The 13,139-nt window shown below is 41.9% G+C and overlaps 1 protein-coding gene across 1 annotated transcript in view; it reads right to left on the reverse strand.

The window, feature by feature from the left end:
• The window catches only part of KSR1 (kinase suppressor of ras 1), a 226,595-nt gene that overhangs the window by 126,308 nt on the left and 87,148 nt on the right, over positions 1–13,139 (reverse strand). Inside the window, exon 2 of the mRNA XM_089678511.1 lies at positions 2,828–2,968. Coding sequence (XP_089534637.1) covers positions 2,828–2,968 — 141 coding nt within the window. The remainder of the gene's footprint in view (positions 1–2,827; positions 2,969–13,139) is intronic.

A 13,139-nucleotide genomic window follows, 5' to 3' on the forward strand; every position in this document is an offset into this window, starting at 1 on the left:
GAAAATCTATTTTGCTTCTAGAGAACAGATTGCACAGAACATGTAGTATCCAGTGCAGAACATACAGCAACATCAGCGGGCAAGGCATGCATGGGGGAGGAGAGAGTGTTAAACAGTACCAAAGTGATAATTAATTCCCACAATCTGCAGAGGGAAGGACCGAATATCTGCTTTTATAGTCTTACAGCCAAAGTACATGTACAAAATCTAAACTAGACCAAAAAAATAAGCTCTGACTGAAGCTATATACATTAGAACATTTACTGGTGTTGTTAGCGACCTGTCCATCAATACGTTTACCATACATGCATTAGTAAGAGTACAGTTACAAATGTACACGGTCCACAAACCCACTTCATACTGGTAACAGATGGTGCATGTATGTGTTGTAACCCAGAGACATCTGATTTTATACATTTAAAGTGATTGTAAAGGCTGATTTTTTTTTTAACAAACATGTCATACTTACTTGCTCTGTGCAGTGACTCCTCCTATTCTCATGTCGCTCCTGGCCCCTCCCTCCTACCAAGTACCCCACAACAAGCAGCCTACTATGGGGGCGCCCGAGCTGCATGAATAATGCATGAATATAAAAAACCTTGAGCCTTTACAACCATTTTAATGTAAATCATTTTTTGATCTTTTGCCCCTAATTAAATAGCCACTAAATACTCCACTTTCCATTGATGCTCGCATATAGGTCAGAGATATTATCAGGATAGAAAAACGTATACAAAAATCGGGCATTTCAGTATTGGACAGCCATTAAAGTGACACTAAACTCTGATTAAAAAACAATTCTATTCAAATTATGTACTCCTCACTCAAAACAGTCCCTTCTGCTCTCAGCCTTCTCCAATCTCCAAATTCCTTTTTTTTGCTGTTGTGTTCTGACGTCCTATTCATTTTCCATTGTCCCACTGTATGTAGTAGGCACATAGCCAGGGGCGTACTGACAACTCATGGGGCCCCCGGGCAATAGGGGATCATGGGGCCCTTGTGTCCTTGCCAAAACTCAAAACATCCTATGAAAAAGGTACCAGGGGCATCTCATGGGGCCCCCTACTGACCCTGGGCCTTCGGGCAGTGCCTGAGTTTCCAAATGATCAGTCCGCCCCTGTACATAGCCATCTTCTCTTGCTCACTCCCAAGATGGACAGTGTACTATGAACTAGAGGATGTGTAGTATGTACACAACCACAACTAACAAGCAATGCTTGTTCCAAACAAACAGAAGTGAGGAGAGGTGGAAGAGAGGCTCGAGGGCTCAAGAAAGACGTTACAAGGAGGCCAAAAAACATAGTAATAAACTATTTCATTAAAAACAGACTACAAGGCCATTATGTACTGGATGTGTATGGATTATTTCTGGGGAATAAGGATACCGTTTAGTGTCACTTTAATGTTTACAAGTGCAATTCTTTGGTTTTTTAAAGTGGTTTTAAAGGCTCAAGGTTTTTTACCTTCATGCATTCTAAGCATAAAGGTAAAAAAAAGCCTCTGTGTGCTGCTCCCCCCACAGCCCCCCCTAATACTTAAGTGAGCCTAATCTCAATTCAGTGATCCAGGTCTCTCCCTCCTCATTGGCTGATATGCAGCAGCGAGAGCCATTGGTTCTCATTATTATTATTATTATTATACAGTATTTATAAAGCACCAATAGTTCGCTCAGCGCTGTACATTACAAAGGGGGACAGAACATGTGACAGAACAATACCAATACAATGCAAAACATGAGGGGATTGAGGGCCCTGCTCTTTCGAGCTTACAATCTAGGATGGCTGTCAATCACAGCCAGTGAGGCTGAGCAGCGCTCTGTGCGTCTTATGGACACACAGGGCCAGCTCTGGAGCAAGCATGCATGAGTGCCCCCAGAGCAAGCCGCTTGCTCTGGGGGCACTCAGCAGGGCGGATGGGCCAGGAGCGCCAGCAGGGGACACAAGAAGAGGAGGACTGGAGCTGCTCTGTGCAAAATCATTGCACAGAGCAGGTAAGTATAACATATATATTTTTTTTTTTTTTTTTAAGCCAGAGCCTTTAATACCTCTTTAACATCTATACCTATGCCTTTGCTGTTTCTCTGGTGAGCTTTAAGATGGAAGAATCAATAAGATAGACACTCCCCACCAAGCGAGCAGGCAGTGGACTGCTCTGTACTGATCTGCTGCCTGCGTTTCTCTCTTTCCCTGGCGATTAGTTTCTGATCATAAGGGAGAGAAGAGAAGAAGTAATCCTGTGAGCTGCTGTTGCTTGCTGCCCCACTCCCTGCACAGTAACAGTGCGGGACCTCCATTTATTAGGGTCACTGTTCGTGTCTTTTGAGTGATAAAATCCAAAACATGTGGTATCAGTCCTGCCTACTTCATTTTGATGGATAATGAACATTTCCCTCTCCCCATCTCCTCCCCAAAACCCCTCCTTGTGCACAGGCCGAGAGCACTAAAGGTTATCAGCTCACAAGATTTCCAGCAAAAATAAGAATTTTATTGCACTAATGGAACATAAATCACAAAGAGCTTTCAATGGTACATTTAGCAGACTAAAGGCAACAAATAAAAGAAGTTCAGAAGGCTTACATATACTTTAATTCAGCACAGTGTAAAGTAGACATCTAGAGCACTGAGTAATGTGCCTCAATGCACTAATTCTTCATCATCGGGAATATTCAACCTTTTCTGGGTAGGTCTGTACACAGAGAAAAGAAGAGAGGGATAGGATCCTGCCACTTTACTGAAGAGTTTTCCAACTTTTTAAAATTGACAATTAACAGTCTTTTAAGTCAACTCCGCAGATTCTAAACCAAAAACAGAGACAACGGTACACTTACCTGCACAACATTGCTTCTTACGCCAACTGTGTGCAGCCAATCACTGACTCTAGGATAGCCATTCAGCATCTCTGTTCTTTCAGGCTTAGGCACATTAAGTTTGCACTGAAGCTGTTTGCTGATGTAGTTCATCAATTTTGCCTGTAAAATGTAAGAAGTATGTTACTAGGTTGCATCATAAATTAAAAATAAAACAGAATGCACAGCTTGTTGTACAAGTAATGTTCCAAATAAATACATTCTTGATTAATTAAAGCAGATGTCCATGCAAAACTTTTTAAAAGGCATTTTTTTTTAAACCTTTTACCAGGAATGGCAACTCTCCTGACAGCTTTTGGATTCTCTACAGAGTACTTTCTTTTGTGTACCACTACGAAAAATCCACTGGGGGGGACATAAAAAATGTACTCCTGAGAAGCAGTAGGAAGTTCTGCTCACAGCTGAGCCGTGGCTGTCACGGGAGGACAGTAGATACGGAGGAGATCTCCTTAATGAGCTCAGGGACAACTGTACAGACCCAAGAGTAGATCAAGCCCTGCTTCACTTCATCAAACACACATACACAAAAAAGAAAAATCAGTTCTTCTCTAAGTGGTTGTAAACCCTTTCATACACCAAGTGAAGTGACTGGCCTCAGGTGATATACAGAGATGAAACAAATTGTCCTGCATAAGTTGTACCTGTTTATCTACAACCATCTGTCCCCCTACATCCATTCAAAGTGTAGCATTTACACAGGATCTCTCCTGAGCAGAAAAGCAGGGGGTGGAGTTGAAGTTACATTAGAGCTGATTTGTGGCAAGGGACACACCCACATTCATACAGCACACAGGAACAGAGCTGAGGCCGCCAATTACAGACTGTGCCCTCCCTGTCACCAGTTTCCTCTTGGTGTCAGGAAAACTTGTCAGACTCATGCTTATAGCAGAGCAACGAAGCAATGGACAGAAATTACACTTAGTGCTCTAGACAAGCACACAGTATAGAGGGTTAAGCTTTGTTCATATTTCATGGTTTTAATAACAAGCATGTCATACTTACCTGCTCTGTGCAATGGTTTTGCACAGAGCAGCCCGGATCCTCCTCTTCTCGGGTCCCCTGCCGGCGCTCCTGGCACCTCCCTCCTGCTAAGTGCTCCCAGATCAAGCAGCTTGCTCTGGGGGCATCCAAGCAAGCACGCTCCTGATCTGCGTGTCCATTCACACATACAGCCACGGCTCAGCCCCATCCCCTCCCTCTCCTGATTAGCTCACTGCCTGTGATTGACAGCAGTGGGAGCCAATGGCTTCCTCTTCTGCCTCATCCAATCAGGAGTGAGAGTGTCTTGTGGACACTGCTGGATCAAGAGGGGGGCTAAGGTAAGTATTAGGGGGGGATACTACACACAGAACCTTGAACCTTTAGAACCACTTTTAGTTTTGTGTTTTGTTTTTTTTTTTATATCAGCACATGGCACAGTATTTACATTGAATTGATTGCGAAGTGTCCCTTGTGCTGGTGGCTGACATGTTCAATCTTCAGTCCTCTGCTGCCCTAATACCTGGGTAGAAGTACTGCGAGGGTTAATACGAGCATGATGAACCTAGTACTCAGAGTGCCAACTATGCCCACTCTTTCTGCCCCCCTCCTCCATTCATAAAAGTTGTACTATTGTTTCCCACAATAAAAAGCGCTCTGCACATGGAGGACAGGCAGATAAATGAAAGATCTGCCTCCTCCGTACATATAGAACAAGGCAGATTTAAAATAATAAATGTTTATCTGCAAGACAATAATAATAATATTAATGCTGACATTCACAATATCATTGTGCTTTGTTTTTATGATAAATACTAAACCCAACTGGTATTCATTTTCTTTTATTTCTCTCACTAAAAAAAGTGTTCGTTTTGTTGACTTACTTTTGAAAAAGGTAGCAGTCTGTTCTGGATATATAGACTAGAAAAAATGAGCTCACAAATCCCATTTTCCAACATTTCTAAATCACAGATAACAATGCGTTTGTGTGCATTTCAATGTAGACACTCTCACTTGCATAGGCTGCTGAGCGTACACATGAGGAATGGTCTGATGAAACTATTTGTACTGCATACGTTATCCAAATACTCACCAGCTTGTCAGATCCCTAGTACATGTACAATATCTCAAAATCAGCAACTGTTCCTTTTCTATGCCTAGACAAATCCCAGGAGCTAAGATACTTAACAGAAACCTTTTTTCCCTTTCTGGACTTATCTTTTACGGCATACGGTCCTGGACTTTCTTTATCGATCTTGCATTACTTAGTGCATCACCAGCCTGTAGTAAGTATGAGCATATCATGTATTATGATATCCACTAAGCAGACGAGTGTTCTGAGCCAGTGACTCACCAAACAGTAAAGGAATAAAAAGCCCTGGACCTTGCATCTGCAAAAAACAAGTATGCAATATCAGCTTCTGTAATTCTACCTTGGTGTGTTACTAGTAATTAAAAAAATATATATATAGTTTTGTATCTCTAGTACATTCACATCGTTAGATGGCATGGGAATTCTATATTATGGTCCTTTATTATCTTTGTTTCGATCTTCAGCATTGTTCTTTAAAATCCATATTAACAGAGTGCATTGCTTGGGAAGAAGGATATTAGGTTTAAAAAGAAAACCGAATATGACCTCTGAAGCCTTATTCACACTGGCAACTGCATACATGTGTATTATGAACATTTAAAAATGCGTATGAATACATGTAAAGATTTTAAATGGTATAATTCACACTGTGCGTTATCGGTGTTTAATTGCCCGGGGGGCCGTACAACACAAAATGCAGGCTTATTTCCTCACCTGGGCACCACAGATGCTGCGTACAGCATCCCAAATAAATTATGTGGGTTTACACAAGTGGGTTAGCATTTGGAAAGTTGATAAAGGTTGCCTCTTCACTGCCCGTCAAATGCCCTCTGAAAAGCAATCCACCGTGGACCACTTTTCAGAGAGGCAGCAGCGGTAGCCGCATGCATAAACAACCCCGTACATTAAAGCCAGGATAGCGACAAACCCAAACAAAAATAGGTGAAACTTACCCAGAAACTCAAACTATATGAGTATAATTATAAACTGGTGGTGCGCCCTTTACAAAGTGCGTGAGGAAGAATCCTAGACAAAAACTGAAAAGGGTTTATGGGCCATTACTCTGACTTCCAGTAATATGGTCACATCATAAAAGTATTTAAGATTCGAACAGCACTGTTTAAATAACCCAAAGGCTTTACTCAAAATACACAGATCTAGCAACCCAACAGGTTGGACTACATATTTAATGTGCAAGTCATTTATGTGAACTGCACATTCTCCAAATATGATGAGAGAGGTAGAACACCCCTAGGCGCAACCTTATAAATAATTCAAAGGCTTTCAAATATAACTAAAAGAGTGGATTAGAACACCTGTCAGGTTTTTATTGCTGCCTGTGTCCCCGGGAGACTCACCCTCCCTATTTGTCAAGTTTACTGTCATCACCGAGAGCAAAAGAAAATCTCAAACTTTGGGCTGTCCCCAAAACAGTAATAGAAGGGAAAGCTTTCATTGGGGACACCAGTTTTTGTGACTTGGGTGACATCCAGGGATTCCTTCACTTTGCAGGTATTTCCTCTCACTTCCTGTTTTGGCTATGGGACAGGAAATGAAGGGAAATCTCGCCAATGGGACTCAGATGGCAAAAAAAACCACCCAAAAATCTGAAAACTGAAAAAAAGCCACATTATGTGGTATGGGACACAGCATTTAATTCGCACAGGAATCGCACCGCATTCCTGTGCGAATTACATGCAAATGTCTGTGCGGTACGATTTGAGCCATACATTTTGTAGGGTTCAAATTGCAATGTATCCGTACCAAAAAGATGCAGGACCCTTTTTCTAAATCCACACCTAAATCGCATTGCATGGGTGAGAACACCCATGCGATGCGATTTCTGGCAATCGCATCGCATTTTGCGATCTGTTTTGGGGTGTCATTAATTTATAGACACCCGCGCATGAACGCGATGCAATTGCAATGCGGTGCGGGATTTATGGCGAGTCATAATGCAGTATTTTTCTGATTTACTTTATTCTGTAGGAATGAAAAACATTCACCCTAGAGAGAGAAAATAGCCAAATAACATTCATTTTCGCTCTCATTCACAAAGAGACATGTACATGCAGTTTGTACATGCACTGGATGATTATTGCGGTTTTTATATATATATATATATATATATATATATATATATATATATATATATATATATACACACACACACACACACACACACATATATACATACACACACATATACACACATTAATACACCTGTAAATATTAATTAACAATATGCAAATGTACAACCTAACTGGCAAAGCTGCAGAGTTTAAGATCCACTCCAAGTGGTAAGTGGAAACAAGAAAACCTGACATTTACCAAAATCAGCCCTTTTACAATTTATCTATCCTCTAGTCCAAAACGTGATTGGATTTATATACCAGTACAGTAGAGATCCTTAATAAATATGAAAAAAAAAAATAGAAAAGGAGAACATGTTATAGATTTACTGAAGCCTGCTGTACTTTGAAGTCTCTGAATGGCAGAATGGCAGTTGATTTCCAATAATAAAAGAAACCTATAGTAGAATAGAGTCTGCGTCAATTCTGATCATTAGTTCTCTCAGACTGAAGGACACTAGTAGTTGGTTCCAGATACTACAACGCACGTCTTACTAAGATAATTGTATCTACAGTCCCATAATTCGCAACGCCTTCTCCCTACATTTTACTAAAAGGTCTCTATGGAAACAAAGCTTTTGTTTAGTTTAAACCATTAATGCCCTACACAAAAATAAATTGGAGCTTTTCTATAAATAATGACAAGCTAAAACCCAGATGCACATTAACTACTTGGAAAAACTCCATTTAGGTCTTAGGCTTCTAATAAAAGAAAACGGCTGCCGAAGGTTATTTTTGACCTTATTCTGACTGCAATAAAAATGATGGGCAGTTAAAGCGGAACTTTACCCATAACAGTTTGATAACAATTAATGTTCTTTAGCAAAAGAACATACATTCCACATTATTAAATAATTATGCTACCAAAATTAGTGTGTGCTACAAATTGCCTCTATCATTGCTCCTGTTTTTCTTGCTGCAGACTGCCATTTTGTTGAAGCCCAGAGCAGGAACATCCTTATTGAAAACTCTCCCCCTTTCCTGTTAAAAACAACAGGTAACTTATCGTGTGTATTTCCAGTTTTGATGTCTTGGCTCAGCTATAGATGAAGGCTGCCAGAAGCTTTACAGTGTTGAAGTTCACAGGCTGCCAGTGAACTGGGCTGAACTAGGACTGGGCTCTATAGATGCAGGCAGCACAACTCAGGATCAAGCATACATGAGTGTCGCCATAGGAAGCAGCTTGCTATGGGGGCACTTGCAGTAGAGGTGGAGCCAGGAGTGCCAACGGGGGACCCCAGAAGAGGATCGGGGCTCCTCTGTGCAAAACCGTTACACAGAGCAGGTATGATATGCTTATTATTTCTTATTTATCTTGGCATGTAATTACATGTGTTTCAGGTGTATGGCCTTTAGAAATGTATGCACATAAACTCATTCTATTGGCTGGATTAGGCACATAAACTCATTCTAATGGCTAGAATATTCATTTATTCTATCAAATAGTATGTATTTATACACATTTATGCACTCAAAGCACTAATACGCTTCTTTGGGGACACAAGTTTAGGACATTTAACACCCCTCAATGCAGCATGCAAATATGCATTTAAACCAACGTATGAATTATACAATAGAAAATGTTCAATATATGCACTGCATGAGAGGATTGTCAGAGACTGCAAACCTAATAAAGGAAATGATGGTCAGAGAGTGTGGTAATGCTACATTTTTGGACTGGAGACATGCTACAGAAGACAATATGAAACAAGTAGAGGCCAGTAGAGATCAATGCTATTACCCCTAATCAATGTTCCCACTACAGACTGCTGCGGTTCGAGGGCCGTACATCATATGCCCTTGGGCCACAGGGATTTAAATGCCTGCATGGACACAGGTACTTTAGCGAACATGCAGCTGCATTCAGAGGAATTATAAAAATAAATAAAAGCACCAGCTGCCTTTGAAAGTGGCATTTTTCACATCCATGTGCAGGAGGGCTAGCTGGTGCCCCTAAGAGTTCTGCCCATACCAAACACCGGGATCTCATGCACAGAGGCTAAGCTCCCAGTGTGTGATTGAGGCCTAAGGCTATGTTCCCACTAATGAGACTCCAAAGTCGCACGATTTGGAATGTGACTTTACACTCTGTCACTCAAGTCGCAAGAAAGTCACATCAAAGTGATGCAGGAACCTTTTCAAAATAAAAAACAAAAAAAAGAAAAATAAATAAAAGCAGGAGCTGCCTTTGTAAAAGGCATTTTTCACATCCGTGTGCAGAAGGGCTAGAGATGGTGCAACTGAGAGTTCTGCCCATACCAAACACCGGGATCTCATGCACGGCTGCTGAACTCCCTGTGATTGAGGCCTACGGCTACATTCCCACTAGTTGCACGATTTGGAATGTGACTTTACACTCTGTCACTCAAGGAACCTTTTCAAGGTCGCTACGACTTTAAGTTGCATAGGTTGGAACGGGTGCCATTGAAATGGGCTTCGGCTTGTCATGCAACTTTATGTGTCAAAAGTCACATGGCAAGTCGCACCAGTGGGAACGGAGCCTAAATTGTTTACCCCTGCTACCCAAATAACTATATAACTGAAGAGAAGAGTCACAATAACAGATCTCATTTTGTCAGTGAAATATAAAGTCATGGCTCAGGTCTCAGGGGGAGAAAAGGCAGAGGCAGGAGGATGCAAGTTCTGCTTCAAGCCAAATGACATTTTTCTTGAAACAAAAAATAAAAAGCAATAGATTGGAAATCTGGATAATCAGCTAAAAAGCTACTTTGTTGTGTTTAGACGGATGTAATATACAGCATACAGCAAAGGAGGCATTGTTCGGTTTTACAGATCGTTCAGCTTTTTTCATCACTTGAAGTCTTGATGGGAAGTTCCTTGGCACACCAGTTCCAAAACTAATTTCTCAGAAGAAAGTTTAGTTGATGCAGTGACGCAAATAAAATCTATAAACATCTCAGATTTCTGACCACAAGCTGAAAAATTGTCAGCAGCCTCTAACATGTTTAAAGTGTCCTGATACATGTGACCACTGACCAGATCAGTACTGTTACAGCTCTACACGTCTGTTATAAAACAAGAAACATTCATTACAAAAGATAGACAAGATTGGACTTTTGGATCCACAACTTTAGTCTCAGTTCACACTACTGCACCCTGAAAGTCGCACGACTTACAGTGCCACTTTTCCAGGCGACTTGCTGGCGACTCGAGTACAAGTTGATACATGACTTTGCCATGCGACTTTGCTTTTTTTTGACCAATTGGAAAATACCAGGTTTTTTTTGTTTTTCATTTAGGTTCATTTATTGAATTTCTAAATAAATCCTAATTTTCAGAACTAATGGAATTAAAATTTTGTGTAAAGAATAGCTGATTGCTAAGGAGAGGGCCAGGAAGCCGGCATCCTTGACAGCCGATCAATGACTCATCAGATGTCAGTGGCTTCCCGGCTGACAGCTGAATGTAATTTAAAAAATGCCGGCAATTACAAATTAAGAAAAAAAAAAACCTTTTTTAAAGTTGGAGCGACTTTAGTAGTGCTAATTAGGACAGCTTTCATTGACTAACATGGGTTTTCACATGTCATGAGACTTGGGGTCTCACAAGTCGGATCCCAAGTCACAGCAGTGTGAATGGCTTACAATGGCTTTACAAATCCAGATATTACCTTGTAAAAGTAGCAATGACATCTTCACTGTGCTGCATGTCGCCTGAGAGAGACACCCAGCAGATTCCACCCACTACAAGCTGCCTACATAAAACTACAGGAGGTGGCAGAGACAAGACCAGTGTCCCTGCAGAAAAAGGGAGAGCAGTGATGACTGGTCTTTATTACAGTGAGCTACTACACAGAGGCAAAGTTTCACACCAACCTACTGCACAGATCTGGAAGAAATACACATAGCACATCAAAAATTAAGTAAGAATACTTGTCTTTTTTGATTAGACATTAGCGTTCGGGTCCTTTCACACGGGAGTTCCGTATGTCCGTTTTTCCTCTGTCCGTATACGGCTGAAAAACGGACCCCCATGTATTTCTATGGACTTGCGGGTGTAAACGGGTGAACATCTTTTTACATCCGTTAATGTTAACATCCGATAATTTTCTTCTGCAAAAAAACCCGGAATGGATGAAAAATGGATTGTATGCAGCCCAGCAGGTCAGAAAGGGGGGGGAGAACGAACGAGGGCCTCTTCCCCACAACCCTGGGCTGTGGTTGTGGGGGTCTGCGGGCAGGGGGCTTATCGGAATCTGGAAGCCCCCTTTATAAAGGGGCCCCCCAGATCTCACCCCCCCATGTGAATGAGTATGGGGTCTCGCCCCTTCCATATTAACTGTCAAGCCAGCAGAGCAGTCAGATGGCTGGGAGCCAGTGTCGGGAGCGGAGCCTTTTTTTTTTTTCTTTTTTTGGACGGCAGCGTGATTTATGTTGGACCTACTGCGGGGGACATGCTTTTATTTTTCTTCTTTTAATAAAGGACTTGTCAAAGACTGTCTCCTGTCTTTTTTTACACTACACTTTTTTTTGTGAATGAGTAGTGGTATCATGTACCCCATACTTATTCACATGGGGGGCGGGATCTGGGGGGACCCCTTGCTAAAGGGGGCTTCCAGATTCTGATAAGCCCCCTGCCCGCAGACCCCCACAACCACAGCCCAGGGTTGTGGGGAAGAGGCCCTTGTCCCCATCAACATGGGGACAAGGTGCTTTGGGGGGGAGCCCCCAGCCCCAAAGTACCCCCCCATGTTGAGGGCATGTGGCCTGGTATGGTTCAGGAGGGGGGGGGGAATGCTCGCTCGTCCCCCTCCCCCCCTTTCCTGACCTGCCGGGCTGCATGCTCGGATAAGGGTCTGGCATGGATTTTGGGGGGGGGGGGGGGGGGCAACACCATTTTTCTTTAATTTTGGCGTTGGGGTTTCCCTCAAAATCCAAACCAGATCCAAAGGGCTTGGTATGGATGGAAAGGGGGAACCCCACGCCTTTTTTAAAATTATTTTTTAATTGCCGGCAATTTTTTTTTTTTTAACATTCAGCTGTCAGTTGGGAACCCCGCTGACAGCTGATGACTAAAAAGGGATATAAATGGATTAAAAAGAAAAACGGATGTAAACTCACTGTTTTTTCTTTGAAAAAACATGACTGAACTGATGAAAAAAAAATGGAACGCCTGTGTGAAAAAGGACCCTTCATATTTCATCCAGGCCACTCAAAACTGATGCTTTAGAATTAAGGTGACATCACAGGAATGAGTTTTCCATTGATTGTTGTTTTTTCTCAGGTGTTCTAAAGGCTAATTTTTCTGGTTGGGGTTACCAAAAAAGACATTTGGCCTTTTACAGTAGAGGTTTTTTTGGTTTTTGTTTTTTTAAATCAAAAAGGGTTTTATTGAACAAAATATGACAATTCAATGCAAGTACAAACTTTCATATAAGTAGACAGGTCCAGAGATTATGTAGGTCTTTTATCATGCCAGGCATAGGGGCAGACTGACAACTCATGGGGCCCCCAGGCAATAGGGGATCATGGGGCCGCTGTGTCCTTGCTCAAACTCAAAAAAGCCTACGAAAAAGGTACCAGGGGCATCTCATGGGGCCCCCTACTGACCACGGGACCTCGGGCAGTGCCCAAGTTTCCAAATGGTCAGTCCGCCCCTGGGCCAGGCATATACAATTGCACCAGAAGATACAGTCAAGAATAAGAATTTACAAAGGGTATGTAACTTGCCGCCACTCTGTCTCAGTTATGCTATAGGACATTGCAGGAGTCTCATCTGAATAAGTTCCATTGGACACAGGTCAGGTGTGTCAAGTCATGGAGCCCATAATTCCTCAAATTTACCCGGGCACTTGATGTTGAAAGATGTGTTGTAGAAGAAGAAGAGTGTTACCCATGTACATCACCCAGACCATAAAACTGTTTTACAGCCGTTTTTTTTTTTTTTTTTTTTTTAAGGAATCGGCCATCTTAGCCTCTATTTGATCTGCAGTTGCCAGTTCAGCTGAGAGCCCAAACAGCTGTGATAGTTATCATTCAACTCAGTTATCATTCAACTAGTTATCATTTAACTCAAACCTGTCATGATTAAATTCCAAAAGGCATCCAGG

The sequence above is a fragment of the Staurois parvus genome, unplaced genomic scaffold, assembly GCF_062004578.1.
Source record: "Staurois parvus isolate SC_StPar_1 unplaced genomic scaffold, SC_StPar_1.0 ptg000206l, whole genome shotgun sequence".
Taxonomy (NCBI): domain Eukaryota; kingdom Metazoa; phylum Chordata; class Amphibia; order Anura; family Ranidae; genus Staurois; species Staurois parvus.